The sequence below is a fragment of the Bombyx mandarina genome, chromosome 12 (genome assembly GCF_030267445.1).
Source record: "Bombyx mandarina strain Sakado chromosome 12, ASM3026744v2".
Lineage (NCBI taxonomy): Eukaryota > Metazoa > Arthropoda > Insecta > Lepidoptera > Bombycidae > Bombyx > Bombyx mandarina.
The window spans coordinates 10351335-10374445 of NC_143219.1; the positions used below are offsets into that span (position 1 = coordinate 10351335).

A 23111-nucleotide genomic window follows, 5' to 3' on the forward strand; every position below is an offset into this window, starting at 1 on the left:
TTACTCTCTCCCATCTCATTCAAATGATTTTTCTACTACTGCTATCATTTCTAATAATATTTGCTTCATTTCTATATATATACCCTATCCTACTTCAGATATTATGTCTAGCATTGATAGTATTATAGATAATATTCCAAAACCATTCATAATTTTGGGCGACTTAAATTCTCATCATCCCTCTTGGGGCTGTTCTTTAAATAAAAATTATGGAGAAACTCTTTTAGATATAATCGATAAACACAATCTTTGTATTTTGAATACTGGTGTCCCAACAAGACGAACAAAACCTGAACAAAATATAAGTGCAATAGATCTTTCTATTTGCACTTCCAGTCTAGCACTTAAGTTATCCTGGGAAACTCTTCCTTCAACATATGGAAGTGATCATTTCCCTATATTAATTTCATCACCCTCTATACTTCCTATACCTAATAGGCCAAAATCAACATTGAAATACAGAACTAATAATGGTGATTGGAAACGTTTTAAATATTTAGCTGAACAAAAAATAAATTTATTGAAAGATATACAACGGGGTAATGAACAGGTTGCTTCGATAGCTCTGACAGAAGCATTAACAGAAGCAGCAGATCAGGTGTTTCCTTTTAAACACAACAACCTAAAAGGAATACCATCACCACCGTGGTGGGATAATGAGTGCAGTATTGCTATTAAAAAAAGAAAAGATGCAGAAAAACAGTATAGTACCTCAATGACCAATGAAAATTATTTAAATCTCATTAATATTTCTAAAGAAACAAAAAAATTGTTAAGAAAAAAAAAATTGGATGGATGGAAAAACTTCTGTCTATCCATAGACCCTAATACTAAAAGTCATACAGTTTGGAACAATATAAAACGGTTTAGATCAGCTATAGCAAATCCCACAAATAAATATATTCCCCTTTCTTTATCAGAACAGTTCCTTGACAATCTCGCACCTCCTTATGTACCAGAACAAATGAATTTATCTAGCTGCATTGATATTCATGATAACTTGCATGAAAACCTAAATGAACCATTTTCTCTCTTGGAATTAAAAGCTGTGCTATCTAGGCTTAAAGACTCTACACCTGGACAAGATAGCATACCATACTCTTTTCTAGTCAATTTGTCAGATATATCACTGGTATATTATTTAAATCTGATCAACTCCATTGTACTTTCTGGTAATATTCCCATAGAATGGAAAACTCAGTTAATCTTACCAATACTGAAACCTGGTAAGCCTTCATCAGACGCATCATCATATCGGGCTATTATTTTATCTTCAGTCTTTGGAAAGATTGCTGAGAATTTAATTAAGAATAGATTAGAGTGGTTTGTTGAAAGTAATAATTTATTATCCCCCAATCAGTATGGTTTTCGAAAAGGAAAGGGCACTTTAGATAACTTATCAATCTTTATTACTGATATTCGTCTATCTTTTTCAGATAATAAAGTTATTACAGCAGCTTTTCTAGATATATCATCAGCATACGATAAAGTCATTATACCTATACTTCACAGAAAAATGGTCCAATTAAAAGTTCCAAAATTATTAACAAATTTCATAATTAAATTATTTTCTGAAAGAAATATTAAATTAAACATAGATGTAGTGGAATCTAACAAAATACAAAGAACAACCTGGAGAGGATTACCTCAAGGTTCTGTACTCAGCCCACTTTTGTATAACATTTATACTGCAGATCTGGAAACAGCTCTTGGTAGTACAGTCAAAGTGCTTCAGTACGCCGATGACCTATTAATATATTCTGCAAGCACTGCAGCTAGAGATGCAGCTTCCCATTTAAATATGGCACTAAAGTCACTTAAAAATTGGCTAGATAAAAATGGATTTGAAATATCTATCTCCAAAAGCTCTGTAGTTCTGTTCTCGCGCATGCGAATTCCTCCTAATTTCGATGTTAATTTTGAGGGATTACCTATACCTATAAAAAACCAAGTTAAATTTTTAGGACTCATATTGGATGAGAAGTTGACAGGTTTACCACACTGTGAGTTCATAATAAATAAGTGTGAGAAACTTTTAAATATTATCAGGTGTTTGACAGGCGTCTGGTGGGGTGCCCATCCCTATAATTTAAAAATATTACTTATATAATGCTATAATAAGAAGTGTCATAGATTACGCATCATTTCTTTTAGAACCCGGTTATAAGGCGGGCTTTAAAAAATTAGATAATATTCAATCTAAAGCACTCAGAATTATTACTGGTGCAATGAAATCAAGTCCCTTAAATGCTCTGCAAGTAGAATGCACAGATCCTCCCTTAAATCTTAGACGTCAGTATCTAGCAGATAAATTTTTCTTTCGTTGTTTACAATTTTCGCAACATCCACTTATAAATAAAATTCAATTGCTTAATGAAAAGGTTAAAAAATCAAAATATTGGTCCAATAAACGTAGTCCGTGCATAGTACTAAGTTACCAAAAGTACCTTTTGATAAATGCACCAACACATAGAACCAAGGTATTTCCTCTTTTCGACAGTGTATTTAATGCTCTAATCCAACCACCAGAAGTAGTAAAAACCCTTAACATTACAAAAAATCACCCATATGCAAAACCGATATTTAAATTTAATACAGACACCAACTGGAGAAATTGGAATTATATATATAGTGATGCATCTAAACTGACACGTTTAGGATGCGTTGGGATAGGCGTATATCATGAACAATATGAAATAGTTCAGAAAATCAAACTTCCCCCAAATACATCAGTATTTACTGGAGAATGCTTTGGCCTCTTAAGAGCGGTGGAGTACATACTCCTGATGAGATTAAAAGAAACAGTAATATTTGGTGATTCTCTAAGTGCTTTACAAGCTATTGAGAAATGCCCATTTAATTCAAAACAACAATATCCAGTTATCATTAAAATAAGAAATTTATTATTAAAATGCCGAGGTTTAAATTTATCTGTTGTATTTGCCTGGATTCCTAGTCATTCAGGTATTAAAGGAAATGAAAAAGCTGATCTTCTTGCTAAAGAGGCGGTGAATTGTGGAGATATAGTACCTTACACCAATTTTTGCCATGATCTAGCTAATATACCTAAGAGAAGCCTATATGAGGATTGGAATAAACTATGGTCGGAAAGCCAAAAGACAAAAGGCAAATATTATTCAGAGCTAGTACCTAATATTAGGCGTAAACCATGGTTCTTTAAAATAAAAATAAGTAAATTGTGTTGTAGTATAATAATTAGGATGAGACTGGGGCATCATTGTTCACCTGTCCACCTTGCTAAGCTTAAAATTATAGACTCTGACGCCTGTTCTTGTGATACTGGTGTGGGGGATTTGAATCATATATTTTTTACCTGCCCTCTATATGACAGATCTTCTTTTTTGAGCAGTTTAATTTTCCTCAAAATACCATTTCCTACCTCTGTTAAATGTTTACTTTATGATGAAAAGCAAAATGTTTATAAATTATTATCCAAATTTATAATTGAAAATAATATTAAAATTTAATAAAAATATATTCTATTCATACATGATTTAGTTTAATAATTTCATTATATATTCCATAATAAAAATATATTCTATTTATACATGATTTAGTTTAATAATTTATATATATATATATATATTCCATATTTTCCTTTACTTCCTAATCCTCTTTCCAAATTTCCTTTACCTAATTCTTACAATTTTATCATGCTTTGGTTCCCGAGTTTTATTACTGTCAGTGGCTAAATACATCAATATGTAAAAGCCAAAAAGAAGGAAAAAAAAAAAAAAAAACCATAATAATACTCATATGAAAGTAAATTTCGTAAATGTAAATAGTATTCTATGTTAAATTACAATTTGCGGCCTTTTCAGAGACTAGAATTTAAATTTCGAAGTCATAATGAAAAAAAATGCGATTTTAACAGATACAACATTAAATGAGCACTATAATGATAATTCGTTTTATATAGGTTTAGGTCTTGCAATTTCATCAAGTATCTTCATAGGTTCTAGTTTCATTATAAAAAAGCTAGCGTTGAAAAAGATAATAGCTTCCGGAAATGTAAGAGCTGCAGCAGGAGGCTTCGCGTATTTAAAACAATGGATGTGGTGGCTGGGATTAATAACAAGTAAATGACCTGTTCTCACTAGATTTTTTATTTTTTATTGCTTAGATGTGTGGATGAGCGCACAGCCCACCTGGTGTTAAGTGGTTACTGGAGCCCATAGACATCTACAACGTAAATGCGCCACACACCGTGAAATGTAGTTCTAAGGTCTCAGTATAGTCACAACGGCTGCCCCACCCTTCAAACCGAAACGCATTACTGCTTCACGGCAGAAATAGCCGGGGCGGTGGTACCTACCCGTGCGGACTCACAAGAGGTCCTACCACCAGTAATTACACAAATTATAATTTTGCGGGATTGATTTTTATTGCACGATGTTATTCCTTCACCGTGCAAGTCAATCGTGAACATTTGTTGAGTACGTATTTCATTAGAAAAATTGGTACCCGCCAGCGAGATTCGAACACCGTTGCATCGCTCGATACGAATGCACCAGACGTCTTATCCTTTAGGCCACGACGACTTCGGATATTCATCATCAATGACAAAATCAAAGTTTCATATCATAATTATTTTTAGTGAGCATTGGTGAAGCAGCTAATTTGTTAGCATATGCATTTGCTCCAGCTGCATTAGTAACTCCACTTGGTGCCCTGAGTGTCCTGGTAGCTGCTGTGCTTTCTTCAAAGTTTTTAAATGAGAAGTTGAATTTTATGGGGAAGGTGCTTCTTTTTCAAATAATTAAATTTTCTTACAAGCAAAAAATTTAGTTATTAATTATTGGTACCATACATGCTGGTACTAATTTATTGCCAAAGATGCTAATAATGCCTAAGAATATGTTTACCTAGTAAATCTGCCAGCCTTGAGATTTGTTTTTAGTAAATTTAGTCAAACTATACTTATGAGTACATTAAATACTTTTTAATTGTACCAAATGCAGAAAGAAAATTGTAAATAAATCCTTTTTTTTTTCAGATTGCCTGTTTTCTATGTATTATTGGATCAATTGTATTTGTTATTCATTCTCCGAAATCAGAAGAAATTAAAAACTTTTCAGAAGTTGTGAATATGCTATGTGAATTTTTATTTATATCATACATGGCAACAGTCCTTCTAATGTGCTTTATAATCAAAATAGTGTTTGTGCCAAAGTTTGGAAATACAAATATTACTTTATACTTATTGCTATGTTCTGCTATTGGGAGTTTGACTGTAGTATTTTGTAAGGCTGTAGCCTTAGGCATAAAAGAATTTGTTGCTTCTGGTGTCAATAATCTAGTCAATTTTTATTTTTGGCTTCTCATTGTAAGTGCAATTATATGCATTATGTTACAAATGAATTACTTAAACAAATCCCTAGACATATTTAATACTAGTATTGTAACACCTGTATATTATGTGATGTTCACTGTTTTAGTGATAATTTCATCTGGTATTTTATTTCGAGAATGGGAACACATGACTGCTGAAGATATCTTAGGGTGTGTTTGTGGTTTTTTAATAGTGATGACAGCAATTTTCATGTTAAACGCTTTCAAAGATGTTCAAATATCATTTAAAGACCTAAATTTAAATTTAAGACAAAGAAGAAGCATGGTCAGTAATGATGAAAGGATAGATTCAAATAATTACATCTTAGAAATACCTAGAAACAGGCATATATGACACAATTAATGTTACTGACATAACTTGTTGAATGCCAACATCAGTCATGTACTACAAAAACTTTGAAGTGTCTAAAGAAAAATAAAACATGATACTGAAAATGTTTTTTTTTATTATCTCAGATGTCCTATTATAGTTTTTTTACTTAAACTACCATGAATGTACATACATTTTTAACTAATAAATAAACTAAACGTAATACACATTTATCATAACATCAATTTCATAAGAATGAAAGAATATTAGTCTATATATATATATAAAAATGAATTGCTGTTCGTTAGTCTCGTAAAACTTGAGAAGGGCTGGACAGATTTTACGAATTTTTTTGGATAAGATTTTTGGTCTTGAATTACTTGTGGAAGTCCAAAGAAGGTTTAAAAGGTCGATAAATATCAAAATGCTCGAAATTAAATAAAAATAACAATTTTGTTTTTCCTTTGATGTGTCCCCCGTCGGACGGATTCCTTTTGCTTGTTTTAAGTTTATTTTATACAAAAGTTTAGGTCTTTTGTTTATCGATTGAGGTGCTACAAAGTCAGCCGGGTCAGCTTGTTTGACAATAAAAACATTGTTCTCCTTGCTGATAGCTATAATTAAGGAATAAGGGTCAAGAGATAATGTAAGAAATGCATGTTATGTAAATTTGTGTGTTCATTTTTTTTTATTGGCTAATTAATAATGCCCTTTCTAATGAACAACAAGCTAATAATAAAATTTACCCAGATAATCAATGAAAATGTGTCAATAATTCACAAAAACTAGAGAAAACATTATAGTTGAAAGTGTTTTAATTTTCTTGCAGAACTGAGAACAGTATGATAAATATCTTAAAAGTTTACATTAACTGTAGAAATTCTATAATTAACAAAACTGCCTTTTGAAAAAAATGTGTTCCCTCTTTATCCACCACATAATTTAAGTTCTGTTATATATTACTACATTCTTTTTTCAATCTCTCTCTCTCTTTCTCTCTGTACACATAATTACTTGAATTGATACAAATAACACCAGCAAGCTAAACAATGAAATCTTTCTTAGAAAAAAGTAGTAAGTTATCACAAGTACACTGTTACAGAATGGTAAATAAAAGTTCTACATATAGGGCAAGTCCTTTGATATCCATATAAACGTCTGCAACATTCAGTGCATAAGCATATATGTCGACAAGGTAAAGTTAAGACACATTTTTGACGCTCTTGACATATAACACATAATGAGTCTGATTGATTAGAAGATGGATCTTCATCAATTTCAAAACTCATATTTCTTGTTTCTATATCTTCACCATTGGCAATTTGAGTTATAATACGTACTTCTGAATTACTAATATAATGTACAATAGCATAATAAAAATAAATTACATTCCTAACCAAAGACCAATAATATATATGTAAATGAGAGAGAATAGATTCCCAATAATGTATTGTTAAACGTGCAATTAAGATACTTATTGTCAAACCTGCAAACGATTGTAAAGGCACATCTGTTAAAAAATTTGTAAAGTTTAATAAATTCATATATGCATCTACTGTAACATTTATAGCAGTATCAAAAGTATACCTTATCATTACTTTAACAAGTTGAGGAAGGTGAACAGGAATAAACGTTAGCATTAACCACACTGTATCTCCCAGGAATATAATACATTTTGAAAATATCAATAGCACTTCACTAAGATTCACAAACACATTTCCAATTGTTTGCACTGTAGTTGTCACTGTTGAAGTTAGTCTAGAGTAAATATCATAATATATCGATGCTATTGTTCTCCCCAAATACAAAAAATGGTCAACAGTTGCATCTTTAAAATTACACACACAGTTTGGCAAATCTTCGGCAAAAGTTGAAAAATTATCTTCATACACAATTTCAAAAAAAAGCTTAATGCTATTTTTCGTTTCTAAAATTGCAGAAGACACGTAAATTAGAAAAAGTAGAATAAATTTGCCAATAAGAGCAGCGAAGTTTACAATATTCTGAATGAGCAATGAAAATAAATTTAGTCCATGAACAACGTAGGTAATCATTTTTTTAACTTCATTTTAAATTTTACTTTTTGTCATTCTATGAACGAAGCTGCTTGAAATTCTTGAAAAGTTAACAGTCAATTTTTTTAAGGAATTTTATAACCTGGTAACTAGGAGCTTTCAGTCATGTCTTATTTTAATTTATACTAGATAATGACTAGATTTTTGGCGGGAACGCGAGGAGTTAAGTTGTGTGATTTGTTTTATTTTGTCTAATTAGTGTTTCTTCAGGTTTAAATGTGTAATAACGGTGATTTATTAACTGTTTAGTATCTTTGAATGTGCACAAATGTGGGAAAATGAAACAAAGCCGCTGAACGTAATTTCTCGGAATCCTCCGGAAATTACCACCATTTTACTGAGATTACTTCATCCCACATCATCTCATCTCATTTCATTTCATTTCATGCCATGTTTCATTATAATCAACTTCATTTCATTTCATGATATGATTTTTCATTTATAAAAGTTATCAGTAAAATTAGACTTGACCTAAGGGTCTTAGTTACCAGGTCATAAAATCCCTTAAAAGAAAAAGTTGCCTGTTGTATAGATCATGTATAGATTATACACTTTAATTGAGCTAAAGTTGTGTACAAGAGGTCCCACCTTGCGTTTTATTAATTTGAACTACTACCATTACATACATTACAATAATTCATTTTGTGCCTTTCCAACTATAATAACATTTTGTTGCCGACAGTTTACGATTTATTAAGTCTAGTTCTTACTTAAAAAAAAATAATTAAAAAGCGACAGTATTTGGTAGCCCAGTCATGGTAAGCTAAACTAATCATTTTAAACTATCAGTTCTTCATTTGTTATTTAATGACTTTTATTTTATGAAAAGGAGCCACCCAGTGCGGGGACCAGTTCTCCGGGTCTCTTAAACGCGCCTCCTCTTTTACCGCCTCCAATGCTAAGCGGTATGCCTCCACCAATGCCGCCCGCTGTGGCAATGCCACCAGTGCCTGGGCTACCTCCAAATATGGCTACATTACCACCGCCCATGGGCTTTCCTCCCATGTTGCCGCCTCCATTTTCCATACCACCGCCAGGATTCCCTGCATTCAAACCGGTGAGTAACAGTTCAATAACTACTCTTTAATATAATGGAATGGTTAGTATTCTGTCGGACAAAAAGTTTGAAAAATTTTAAGGTTAGATTAAAATATAAATTTAAACAAGTGTTGTTTTTATGTTACCAGGTTTATCATATTAATAATGCACTAGTCTGAATATTAGTGTCATATTGTTTAAAAGTCTATCTTCAGTAATTTTGACAGTAAACATTTGTTACAGTACAGTTACAGTATCATGCAGAAATAATTGAGGCCTATAAAATCAAAGGCAGCTAAATCCAAGTCTGTCAAATATTCAGGTAAACTACAAAAATCGGCCCTCAACACGTCATTACGGATCCTCCCGATCCATCAAAGTACTGCTCTTGCTAGGGCCAGTGTTAGCAACATTCTCGGTTTGAGAAGCTGAAATAACTGTTCAGATAGCTACGATATTCTTTATTTTAAAGCAGATTTACAAAGAATGAGAATATTACTAATAATCTGAATTTTAAATGATAAAACATTGTTTATTAGTACTTAGTACAGAGTAAAAATAAAATTTTTGAACTAAATTTGTTAGAGATTTAGCTGTATTTGTTATAACATGAAAATACTAAAGCGTGTCCAACTAACTAAACAAGATAGCGCCATTGTTAATCCATTTTACGACATTAAGGTGTTTAGCTGCCTTTGATATTATAGGCCTCAATTGTACTATTTTAGTAAATCAAAGCATGTGAAATTATTTCAAAACTGTTTTATTTTATTGTGTTACGAGTGTTTGTGTCAGATATTTAACTGAAATTAACATATGTATTACAAATATAAAACTGTAAAGTAAATCAATTTCACTTATTTCAGGAATTAAATGCTCCTGCACCAGATGTTGCTCCATCGGCAAATCAAAGTAGTCCATGGTCTGAACATAAGGCCCCTGATGGAAGAACATATTACTATAATTCTGTAACCAAACAAAGCTTGTGGGAAAAACCTGACGACTTAAAAACGTCAGCTGAGGTACTATTTCAGCCTTTTTATGTTAAACAAACTCAATAATGAAAATTAAAAATTAACTATGGTATTCATACAATAGTGGATAGTATATTTATATTTTATATTTATTATGGGTTTGGTGTAAGCAGGTGATGATTGATTTTACAGAAACTATTATCTGCTTGTGTATGGAAAGAATATACCACAAATACTGGCAGACTTTACTATCATAATATTGAGACAAAGGAGTCCAGTTGGGTAGTACCAAAAGAATTACAGGAGATTAAAGACAAAATTGCTGCTGAAGAAGCTGCTCAGTATGTTTTTACTAAGTTATAAATATTATTGATAATTTCACAATTAAAATGCTGTAGTAAATAGCACATAATTTGCATTAGTAGAAAAGTGATTTTAGATTTCAACTTTTTATTATAAGCTTTATAGTTACTATATTAAACGAGCAATTCTTGTATATTAATATATATATAATCTGAATCTCGGAAACGGCTCCAACGATTTTCATAAAATTTAGTATACAGGGGATTTCAGAGGCGATAAATCGATCTAGCTACGATTTATTTTCAGAAATTGTTGTTTTATTCGTGTTTTCAATAATCAACTCTTCCCGACATCTATTGGCGAATAATAATACTATTTTTCTTAATTAAGGGCAAATAACCACTTTAAAGACAACAAGATAACGTTATAAAAAAAAAAAGAGCAAAGCTCGGTCATCATCTAGTATGTAGTTACTATATGAACAGTCTGTAACAAAAAAGATCCTCACCCTCCAAAAACAGAGGAATGATAACTAATTGGTTATGTGAGTTTACATTTATTACAACAAAGGCTTGTTGGAACTCAACCACAATGTTTGATTATGGAAATTATTTGCATTGGAAAAAAGAGAGCTACTTAAAAGACAAATTGTATTATTTATTATTTAATTTAATTATATTAATTTTCCTCTAATTCACTAGTTTTAAATATTTTTTATTAATATTGTTTAGTGTTATAAATCCATTTTCTAATGCTCCAATTCTTGTCATTCGGTTAATGGATGAATGATGTTGTTGTAGGCGCATTGTGATGGAAGTAACACCGAGTGAGGTGCCGCTGCCGGCAGAGCCTGCAGGCTCCTCCGCCCTTGACGAAGCTATGGCTAAAACATTAGCAGCCATTGATACCTCATTGGCCACATCCATACCTGTACCTGACGAAAGTATGAATTTCTAGTAATTCTGATTAAGTATTTTCTTGGTTTTGGCTTAGGATTAAACTACGACGTTAGACCCATCATACAGTAAACACTTAATTAATTGCCAATGTCATTTTAAAACTGAATTTCTGATTTGTTAAAGTATTTGTATTGAATATTACACTTTACTATACTTTACTTGTGTAGGTTCACAATATGACATAGCACTATAGATAAGAATTAAGGGGGTATACCTTACCTGTATAATTATACAGGTAAGATATAAAAAAAATGCAGGATGAAGATTTTTGCTGACAGTGTATATAATAAAGTTTTTGCTGTATGACACATTGTTTAATTAGGACAAGGCAACTTTATTATTAAGCAAAATAATCAAATAATATTAAAATAAACCAGATGTTTGGTTATATTTTAATAAAAGAATCAACTTCAGTGAATATTTTCAGTAGAACCAGAAGACACAGTTTCAATTAATAATGAAACTCAAGAACAGCCGGAGATGTTGTACAAAGACAAGAAAGAGGCTATTGAAGCATTTAAAGAACTCCTGAAAGATAAGGTATGATGAGCCTTTTAGCATTTTCCTTCTTTTTTAGTTTAAATTTTAAAAAGGCACAAACATTTTTTTTTATTAATTCTTAATTTGTAGAATATACCCTCAAATGCAACATGGGAACAATGTGTAAAAGTTATTTCAAAAGACCCACGATATGTCACTTTTAAAAAACTCAATGAAAAGAAACAAGCGTTCAATGCTTACAAAACTCAAAAATTAAAAGATGAAAGAGAGGAACAGAGGTATGTGTTGAGTATTTTTATGAGTTTGTTCATTCATTGATAACCAAACCAAAACACATTATTGCTTCACAACAGAAATAGGTAGAGCGGTGGTACTTACCCATGTGGGCTCTTAAGACTCCTTACCACCAAGAGTGTGTTAAAAGGATAACAAGATGATTATCCAAATCTTAGAGAACAAACTGTATAATAGGCAGGTTATAATATATCTCCATAGACCCAGACAACACAGACATCATACCGATAATGACGTCACTTATATAAAGACATTGGGTTGAAGCTTCATATCGACGCTTGAAAGGCAAACGTGACTAAGCGACAATGCGTGAACCTTACAGTAGACTAGTTTAAAGTTGAAATACCTGAAAAAAAATCTATTTTAACGAATCTAGCTGTAGGATTGAAATGATTTTAATAGACCTAGAAATATTTTTTTTTTTGGGCATCAAATATGTTTACTATCATTTATGTATAAAGCAGTTATTGTCGCTTAGTCACGTTTGCCTTTCAAGCGTCGATCGATATGTATCTAATGTATAAATTTTGTAATATGTAAGCCATACAAAAAAAAAACTTCAAGTGAAAATAGCATTGAAGTCAAATGATTTAAGAATATTCAGTGTGTTTGTAATAATTTCAGACTGAAAACAAAAAAAAATCGGGAGAATCTTGAAGAGTTTTTGTTGAGTTGCGAACGGGTGACATCTCTGACAAAATTTTACAAATGTGAAGAAATGTTCAGCAATCTAGAGGTTAGTTAAATATAATGACACTGATTATAATAACTATAAAGAGTAAAAAATCAAATAGAAAAGTGATTTTTTCAAATAGGTATTTTACAGGTGCTTTAAAAATTTCAACTACTATTTATAGTCACAATCTTACCACAGATTTGTAATGCAATTTTACTAATTTGAAGAATCGGCAAAATCCTCAGAAGTTGCTGTTTTGCAGTAAATGTATATTACAACAACACATTATTTAAAATAAATACATATACGACTAACCAATTTTTTTTATATCATAGAGAATAGCCGTTGTCTTATTTTTTTATTGCATAGACGCGTGCATGAGCTATCCGATGTTGTATGGTAGCCGGCGCTCATAGACACTACAGTGGAAATTCCACCAGAATTTTGAGTATTATAGTAAAACAGTTGGCCCTCCCTACATACAGCAGAAATAAAAAGTATGGTTGTACATGTCCGTGAGGAGTTATTTCTAACAGTAATTACGTAGATTATTATATTATTTTTTGGGTTTGATATAATGGTTTCGTTGTGGAAGTCCTTCGTGAACAGATACAACTTTTGAACAGGCATAGTTTTTAGGCACTAATTTTACTTTGCCACTGTGGGTCGCAATTCCGATTCGGTGGTAGATTCAGCGAAGCACTGCTCTTGCTAGGACTGTTAGCAAATTCTCTCAGGCTGAGCACCCTGTGAGCTCACCAACACATACAGTGAAGCCAGAATAACCCCTTGTAGTTACTGGCAGTAGGTAGGCAAAAAAAAGCTGAAACTTTAGAACAACAAATAAACTTAAACAAAAGAAAATATATAGAAAATAATTATATTTTTAAATTACTTTTACACTCAGGTTTTTACCAGATTTCTTTTTTTTTTCCTACCTAAGCTGAGACAATAATAAAAAAAGAAAATAAAAATCTTCACTTCTTTCGAAGAGTAATTAAACTTTCTGTAAATTACCACTATTTTACTCAAGAGTTATTTCATTTCATCTCATACAATACCTAAAATTTATTTAGTTCATCTCGTTTTCCTTCGTCACCTTTTCATTTCATTCCGAAATCTCATTTCAAAAGAAATCTTTTATTGAACACCATTCAAAGTAAAGGCTAAATAAAGTCTTTCGATTTTTTTTTCCTATCTAAGCAAAAAGCCTTGAGAGGCTATATACAAACCTGACGATGTTGCTAACACGAACCCTAGCAAGAGCCGTGCTTCGCAGAATCTACCACCGGATCGGAAACGCGACCCACTGAGAAGATCCGGCGAGGAACTCAGTGGGCTGTGTCTGAGAGTTAATTTATTCGTCGAGCCCTTCGTCGCAAGCGACGGATTCGACAAGAACGATGACCGGTCAGATATTTGCTATTCTATGGTAGCTGCCGTACAGACGTTCGCGCAAACGTAGTAAGACTATAGAACTAGTGCACCGAAAGCACGATCTTGTGTTTTAAAGGTGTTTATCTCCATGAGTTGCATTAACTGTTTTAAAAAAGGCAGACTAGAAATGTTTAAATTACAATATCCCGTAAACATTGATTTCAGATTTGGCGATGTGTTCCAGAAGCCGATCGTAGGGACATATTTGAAGATTGTATTTTTACTATAGCGAAACGGGAAAAAGAAGAAGCAAAGGCTTTAAAGAAACGGAATATGAAAATGTTAACCCAGGTCAGTAATAACGTCATAATTACTGGTAAAATTATAATAATGAAATAATTTAATATCTTAGATTATTACTTATAAATACGAATGAATTACGTTATAAAAACATTTCTAGAAATTTAGAGTCGGCTTTATGTTTCAGGTATTAGAGAACATGAGCGAAATTACGTACAGTAGTACGTGGAGTGAGGCACAAGTACTATTGCTTGAAAATTCAGCTTTTAAAAATGATGTTAGTTTACTAGGTATGGACAAGGAAGATGCCCTGATTGGTATGTAAACATTACTTGGTTTGGTCATTTTGTTTATAGATTTAAATGGACAGATGAGCTAATTGCTATTTAACGAAGTAATGAGAGAATTTACGACATATTTAGTATAATACATTTTTCTGCTACTTATATTTTTTTGTTTTCAGTATTTGAACAACACATACGAAATTTAGAAGCTGAATATCAACAAGAAAGAGAACAAATTAAAAAGAGGAATAAAAGACAACAAAGAAAAAATAGAGACAACTTTTTGGTAAGCGGTGCTTTAACATTGCCTGACTTCGGAGATGCTTGATTTAAGCTACATTTAATATTTGTCGTTTTAGAAAATTCATATTTGACAAACTCAAATGTAGGTCAAAACCGACTGCTACGTTATCACCGACAGACCATTCTAACATGGCTATAACAGTAGATTTGGGTCCGCGGCCTTCGGCTGGAACGCGAGCTCATTTCGCGGCAGAGAGGAGCCAGTCTAGGCTGGTTTACATACCGCGATCCTATCGAAAATGTTTTAATTTCAATCTCGAAGTACTTTTTATATTAATTATTTGACTTTTTTAAGGCTTTGCTGGACAGTCTTCATGAAGAAGGTAAATTGACATCGATGTCTCTATGGGTCGAGCTGTATCCGGTTATTTCTGCAGACATGAGATTTTCAGCTATGTTAGGTAAGGCTTTACGGATTATTTAAATTAAATAATAAATTTTAATAGGAATAAATCATACACGGTCACCTGGCTCCAGTATATTATTACCATTGATTGTTATGATATCAGTAACTGATAAATATGTATACACAGTGTAGTGTTGAGTTACGACCCAATGCATCAATTTAGACGACAGGTTTAACTTTTTTCTAAAAAAAACAATTTAGTCATAAATTTTGTCAATTTATAGCGAATTTTATTTTGAATTATAAACATTTCATATGATTCAGGACAAAGCGGATCGACACCGTTAGACTTATTCAAGTTTTACGTTGAAAATTTGAAAGCGAGGTTCCACGACGAAAAGAAGATAATAAAGGAGATACTGAAAGACAAGAATTTCGAAGTTAAACCCGAGACCACGTTCGAGGAGTTCGCCACCGTCGTGTGCGAGGACAGCAAGTCCGCCTCGCTCGACGCCGGAAATGTCAAACTTACTTACAATTCGCTTTTAGAAAAGGTAAATCAGCTTCTCTATTGAACACGAACACAGATCTGTCGTATAACTCAACGTTCGTCTTAAGAAATGTGTTGCGGAAAATACTAGAAAAGCGTGTTTTGAAATCATATGTGTAATCCTTGGTCATTAAGTATTTTTTGAACTTTTCCCAATCAACGAAGAAGCATATCAAGATTCTCTTGCTTTGATTAACTGTGATTGAGTTTCTTATTTAATAATGTAATTGTAAGCAACGGTCATAGGTTCCCGATGTCGAACGATGTTGAAGTACTAACGTAAGCGAAAATCGCATTCGTTACTATTATAAAATGACGGCCTTAATCAGTATTTTTTTTTCAAAACCTTACCTCTTCGTGTCTAGATCACACGATACATAATAACGTTAATAATAATAATTATTTAATGACGATAATTATTATTATTTAATAACAATAATTATTTTCTTAAAAGGCTGAAACTAGAAAGAAGGAGAAATTGAAAGAAGAATCGAAAGCTCAAAAGAAAATAGAATCTGCATTTAAATGGGCATTGAGTGATGCAAACATCGACCACCTGCTCTCGTGGAGCGAGGTTAAGGAGAAACTTGACTTGAACGCGCCAGAGTTTGCCGCCGTCACCAGTGAAGAAGACAGAATTAGAATTTATAAGGTAAACTGACTTAATTAAGCTCAATGACTCTGCTAGTAATGTACTCTCTATTATAATATTGTTCAATGAGAAACGCTTAAAGTGTACAATAATACAACATAAGAGTTGACTGGCTTGGCAAATTTACCTATTGAAATGTTGAATTTACTACTGTGATGTCTGTGGAAGCGTGTTGTTTCTGTGGGTGGTAACACACATAAAACTCAAATATCTTGCTGTGTCAGATTGTATATATTTGTTTTTTCATAGAATTGTTTCGTAACATTGGATTTGTGATAATGATAAAGAACTTGATTAATATATTCTGTGTAACGAATTTCATTGATCGAGATTTAAAACTACAAAGAAATTAATATTTAAGATACCAATTCAATCTTGACACACATCAGTTTCAATAGTATTGATATAACGGCCTTCCCACTTATCAAACTAGGATAACCCCATCTCTTGGTATAAGGGTACCGAGTATCTTATACTTTAGGCCACAGACAAAATTAAATTGAGCAATAATCGTAGGTCTTGTATTAAGGATGCATGGCCCCAGGCACCGTTCTTACCATGAAGCATTCAAAAATTGTTAAATTGAGTATTGATTTAAAAAAATATCATGCCTTTTTTGTTGGGTATTTGCAATTCCCCTAATATTGTTACGTAAACAGGATTATCAGCATGAACAAGAAGAAAGCTGCATGCACTATCACCATCCAAAACCAAAGAAGTCCAAACGATCAAAGAAGAAGAAGCGTTCTCACTCTGCCTCTTTGGTAAGACTTTCAGTAGATTGGAAAATATTATCATTTCTTTCTGTTTATATAAAAGCCGTAAGCGAACGGATCTGCAATGATTTACTCAACACTAACAGAAAACAATATTAAGTTTCTAAATTAATTAGTGTTTTAACAAGATCATATTTAGGAACTTGTAATCTAAAGTAAAGGCATCTTCTCCATCCTCCACGAAATCCTATGTTGACATGGCGCATCCGGTGAATAAACATTAGATTGTATATTTTAGATCGCAATTATTTAGATGCTGTGTTAGGAATCAGTCCCATAACGCCAACTACAACAATTAACAATTTTAATATTAACAGGAATATTCGTATCAACTGACAATCAACAGTCAATGTGCACTGTCAGTACAGACATGATAACTTTTATGTAGGTGAAGTTAGTTTTGTACATTTAGCGATGCTCGATCAGAAGCGTGGTACGGATTTATTAATAAGAGAAACAAAAGATCTACCAAAAAGTAAATTCAAATCCACCCATTACTGCGACTCAGATGTGGATCTATTGTAAATTTTCCAGATATTTTTGTCCAGGTTAGGCCTGGACCCAGCGTAAACTGGACTGCTTTATTGGGACATGTTTTATTCACTTTCGCTGGGAAAAGAGCGTGGCTGAGTACATATCGCTGTCCAAGTCCCAACAGTCGCACAATTAGTACATACATATATTAAACATAGAGAACTAATAGATAATCTGGTTTCTTGTGGTTACTAGTCTCGGTCAGCATCAGCGTCGCGGTCGCCATCCCCGGCGCCGAGCCACGGCACTTGGAGCTCCGACGAGGGCCGGAAACCCAAGAAAACTAAGAAGAAGCATCGGAGGCACTCTCCCGCTCCGGTAATATACTTATTACTAAAAATTGTTTTCTGCTTAGTTAGCGCATAAGGTAGCTAGCCTTAAAAAATTTACGATCATAACACGAACTAAGGTGCTTCTAGTACGCGACAGAACCCGGTTCTCTATTCGCCTTGGTCGGATAAAGCGTCCGATTTCCTCGTGCTACTATGCAGGTTTTCAAATCGCTCAGACAGGTGCTGTTTTTTTCAAAGGAAATACGTGTTCTCGAACTACCTTAATGACGATTAATATTGTGTAATAAAAATGAAACTTGTAAAAATTTGTGAGCAATTGCTGGTGGTAGGACGTTTATGAGGCCGCGCGTGTAAGTAACACCGTGTTACTGCTACTTAACCGCAGGAGAGCCGTGACATCTGCTCTGCCTGAGGAAATGTTGGGACTGATTGAAATAGTTTCATTAAAGACACGGCATCTATTGTTACATACTAACATCTGATGAGTATCACAAATTTCGCTGAATGCAATTGAGGGTTCATCGTCTCCGTCATGCTTACTGAAGGCGTAATAACATATTCTACACCGTTGTTGTTTGGTCACAAGACGGATCAATGATTGCTCCGTCTGTCATCAAGAGTATCCTCAGTTGTTGTGGTCTCTAGCTTCATCCAGGATGCCTAGGCTTACTTGCCCTTCCTCACCACGACGAAGCATACCAAAGTAATATCTTGAAATCGATTCTTTATTTTATCTTCAAAGGGTCTACAATACACTATAATAAAATTAGAGATCGCGTATAAAAACCGCACTTACACCATTATAAACGAAATCATTTTTATTCAGAAATCACCGTCTCCCGAGGAGGGTGGCATCACAGACGACGAAGAAGTGATTCGGCACAAAAACAAAAAGACGAAACGCAGTGCGCCCAGCAGCCCGGAAGAGGAACAGGAACCGGAAATCGTTTACAAACCCAAGAAGAAGAAGGACAAGAAAGATAAAAAAGAGAGGTACCCACGTAGATGATTAATGTTTCTGTTGCCGCGTAACACGACGAACTCGACGACACATAAGGTCGTCCCCGATATATCGTAACAGTTCTTTAATAAAAACTAAGTAAATAACACACTTACACTCAACAATCCATTAATAATAAGTTAAACAAGAGGAAAGGGTACCGCTCTCGCAATCGAAGCAGTATATGTATATATTACCTGAGCACAATGAGAAAATAATATCTAATAGCATCAAGCTTGAGTATGAACTCAACGGAGGCTTCCTCTTAGCCTGAATGGAGGAGAAGAGAGCTCCTGATTGTCCACTTCATGAACTCGCTAGGCCGACGTCGCCAGGATATCTACTTAATCCATCGTGCTCCAGGGCTCTCGCAATGCTTCCAGACAAAAGTAGCGGATCATCGCAATGCAGTCAGTGAAACATCAAAGGGAGAAAGAGAATTCACCATCAATGCAACAGTTTCCGTTCTGAAAAGAGTGAACGACTTTGAAAAATCCAGGCTTCGTCTCAATAATTTCAAAGTGTGAGCCCGCAATGTAAACATCCGCTATTAACATCAACAAGAAACTAATTATTTGTCAAAATGTGTATAATATAACTGACCCTTACTTAATTTATCTTGCATGACTACTATTTGTGTAACATGAGTTTGATTTTATTTCTGTATCGCAGCAGTCGAAAATGCGGATGTTCACCGCCAAATTTTGTACCTTTTACATTGCGGGTTCACGAAAACGTACTGATTAGTTAGAAATATCTTGCAGCGGTAATCACTTATCCTCCGGTGCGTTGTACTACCCCCTATCTTCGACAGCAATAAAAAAGTTGCTTGATTTAGCAGATGATTTTTATTTTCCGTTCACGTTAGGGTAGTACACTGTACATCCTTGCGGGAAATGGGAATCATTGTATTTAAAAGTATTCATTTGCTAAACTTATACACTTAGCGTTTTAGTAAATTAATAAATAACGAAGGCAGGCAACGGCTTGGCTCTGTCCCTGGCATTGCTGACATCTAGTAGGCTGACGTCATCCACCTACGAACGCAATACAAAAACAAGTCTCATTTGTATTTGAGTATCGGCTATCCTACCCCCGAAGCCGGAACAAATGTTTTCTCACGACACAAATAGATAGTTTCATAACTTGTGGTCATAACGCGGCCCACTAGCATTCTTTTTCACCTGAGATCCGACTTTGTGATGTGTGTAACTTTTCGATTATATTATTCGATTACAATACTTTATAATACGCTGATACCATTGAGAAAAATAATTCTAATAATATTAAATGTACATCTGAAAATATCCTCGATTGTTCCAGAACATGTTATGTGAATTAATTAAAAATTTCAGTTGCAACACTGTTGTAATCGATGATTTATAATACACAAAAATGTACGTCTTGAGGATTATACGTAGGTATATGAGTTATGGTAACCTTTTAAAGTAATCATTAACAGAATTTGCGATAAAAGTGGTACGTCACGAACTCGGGTCTCACGACATAATGTGCATCACTAGTGCTAGTGCGTGTACTAGTATCGAGTAACAGTGCATGAATGATGTGGCGGTTGTTGGTTGATGTTGGCGCAGGTCGGGTGCGGCGTGGAGTGACGCCGACCTGGAGTCGCGTCGTGCGGCGCTGCTAGCTCAGCTGCACGAGCACGAGGCGGACTGACGTCGCGTCACACACGTGCACATCTTCAACCAGTACCCCGCACAGTCGCGAGCGCAACCCTCCTCCTCGTCAACAACCACACAAAACAAGGGCCAAGTGAAAAAAGGGCTTGAGGAACAAAAACAACACTAAAATAATATTTCCTCGCTCATACTGTTACAGCGCGTTGCTTTATTTTCCTGTAAGGCTAAACTTGAATTAAAAAAAACCATTAAAAGTTCTATTTATTGTTTAACAAGAACAAAATTAAAGATGGCGGTATAAAAGAAACGACATGAAATAAAACGGTATTCGTATATGAAACATGTCTATCACTTACTATTCGATTGGAAATCCAAAGACAATCATTTTTCCACTTGCCTCGGGTTCGCGGAAAGCTTCGCGTTCGTAAATCTGCCATTCGTGTGTAATCTCTGCGGTCGTACTGTTTAGCACGATATGAATCAATAAAGTTTTCCTATAGATTAGCCAGTGACAAGACGAGTCGCGTGTCTTACGTTTATAATGTTTATAATGCCTAACAGCTTAGGAGAGTACTTATATAAATTTTATTGTAAAACATAAAATATATCATTATTATTTATATAAAAAAATTCTAACCTTTTGTGTTTACCTGCCTGCCTTCCAATTAATTCATAGATCATTTGGAACCATTGCAAGAGTTTATAATGTATAAATATTTAGATTATAATTTATAGTTCATGTGGAGTAAAGAAATTCAATATGAAATAATGTAAAATAACCCAAATTATGTAATAATGTAATTTGTGTCGTGCAATGCAATCACATATGATGAACATTTTTCTTACACTAGATGGAAAGTGTAGATATATAGATGTAATATAATATGACATAAATGGTAAGTATAATAATAGTTATTATCTACTTTTTACTAGAGTAAAAATACCTACTAATGGAAACAGATAATTTGATAATAAAAATGAACATGCAACACCACAAGACTTGCGTGTGTCAGCAAACATGACATAAGGCAATCACCCTGTTTTTTAACATTGATTTCTTCGATACGATTACTAACCACGCTCCAAATCTATGATTAAAAATCAAACAAATTGATTAAACTATTTTTGGGATGGAAATCAGTTGGTAAAATACAGTTTTGTGAAAAACTCACTTAAAAGAGTATATGGGAATAATACAATTTAATATTTAGTCACCATCTATCTGCTAGGCCTCTTCCAATAAGGAAAGTCCATTCTTTTTCTTCAGTTTTAAATCTTCTTCTTTCGTTATAGTTTCTTTCCTGGCCCTTTTTACGAGAAGGTGTAATTTTATAATTTGTTAGAATTTCTAGGAAACCGTTTTCTAGACCATTATCGAAAAAAATCCCTATTCGTTGCGAAAATGAACAGACGGAGCGAACTAACTGATCCTAATTTAGAGTTGATTTTCATAGTGCTTTCTATATTTTGAATTGAATCTCATTTTGAAAATATGGCAACAAAAGCGACCTTAGAATTTTTTTACATGTATGGGCCTTATGCCTCGGCGAGCCTCAGCTCGCATGCATCGCATCGCAGCATGTATGTATGTAATCAGCGCTCTGGACATTGCAACTTTGGAACAGCTTTGTACATTTGACCAGTACATTGTAGAAATGTTTGTGAATCGATTTATAAAAAAGCCTTTTTTTTTTTCTCAAAATATCACTCTGATTGACTGTCTTTTGTGGTTTTCGTGTAGACTACCATGAAATTCTTTCAAAGCTCAATAGGTAAATATTTTCATCAGGTATAATATAGTATTTACAATAATGAAAATAATCAACTCGTTACGATGAAATTATACGCGTAGCAAACTTAGAATATTTTATGTTACAGATGTTTTGTTACACGTAGTTACCGTTTCGTTTTCAATGCTTAACGAAATGGTTTATATAGTATTAAGTTATGTAGTAATAATATTGAACTCGTCGAAACAATTAAATTACAATAAATTTAATACAAAAAAATGTATATGATTTTAATTTTTAACAGTCACGCAACAACTTGGTAATAACTCATAAAAGGTACTTCTCTACTACGTAAAACATCCAGTGTCAATCCAGTGTTAAGCCAGAAGCTAGCGAACTGCATGTTTTATTAAAAACCGGTTTAAAAGTCACAGATTTGGAATTTGAAATAGCTTCGGATTTAAAAGTATTGCGAGTAGTTTGGAATCAGTATCAACAATATTGCAAAATTTTCTCGATCGACTTCCTACTTTGAGATATACCATTTACCCAACGTGGCAGAATAATTTGATGAAATTTAATTTATTAGAGCGTCATTGACTGAATCGTTTTAATTTGAACAATTGGAAGATTGAATCAAACTTCAAGAATTAAGAAACAAACATCGCGCATTAATAACGGTCATTTCCTGGACTATTACGAGCGTTTCATATCTTGACCTAACTCGCTGAAAACAAAAATAACATTTGTTCACAAAAAATAATTTCGGGAAGGATTCATTCGAACAGTTTTCAAACCCAGCGAGGCCTTTTCTACTTGA

At 33.5% G+C, this 23111-nt stretch overlaps 3 protein-coding genes across 4 annotated transcripts; 2 read left to right on the forward strand and 1 right to left on the reverse strand.

Moving 5' to 3' along the window:
- Nucleotides 1-3738: 3738 nt before the first annotated feature.
- Nucleotides 3739-7816, forward strand: spict (magnesium transporter spict). The gene is made up of 3 exons (XM_089731686.1): nucleotides 3739-4099; nucleotides 4619-4761; nucleotides 5018-7816. The coding sequence occupies exons 1-3, from the start codon at nucleotides 3871-3873 to the stop codon at nucleotides 5705-5707; spliced, it is 1062 nt and encodes a 353-aa protein (XP_089587812.1). The 5' UTR covers nucleotides 3739-3870; the 3' UTR covers nucleotides 5708-7816.
- On the reverse strand, nucleotides 5802-7795 carry LOC149501811 (uncharacterized). The gene has a single exon (XM_089731687.1). The coding sequence runs from the start codon at nucleotides 7735-7737 to the stop codon at nucleotides 6766-6768; it is 972 nt and encodes a 323-aa protein (XP_089587813.1). The 5' UTR covers nucleotides 7738-7795; the 3' UTR covers nucleotides 5802-6765.
- A 139-nt stretch (nucleotides 7817-7955) lies between the features above and the next one.
- Nucleotides 7956-22570, forward strand: Prp40 (pre-mRNA processing factor 40). 2 transcript variants are annotated; one of them, XM_089731690.1, is made up of 18 exons: nucleotides 7956-8516; nucleotides 8588-8815; nucleotides 9663-9818; nucleotides 9963-10111; nucleotides 10874-11016; nucleotides 11463-11572; nucleotides 11663-11811; nucleotides 12452-12563; nucleotides 14106-14231; nucleotides 14368-14497; nucleotides 14644-14750; nucleotides 15063-15168; nucleotides 15438-15667; nucleotides 16118-16315; nucleotides 16975-17079; nucleotides 17821-17943; nucleotides 18745-18911; nucleotides 20514-22570. In XM_089731690.1, the coding sequence occupies exons 1-18, from the start codon at nucleotides 8514-8516 to the stop codon at nucleotides 20596-20598; spliced, it is 2427 nt and encodes an 808-aa protein (XP_089587816.1). In that variant the 5' UTR covers nucleotides 7956-8513; the 3' UTR covers nucleotides 20599-22570. The 2 variants fall into 2 exon arrangements, with proteins under 2 accessions (XP_089587816.1, XP_089587815.1); XM_089731689.1 differs by having other exon boundaries at nucleotides 7959-8516; nucleotides 11460-11572.
- Nucleotides 22571-23111: the final 541 nt, after the last annotated feature.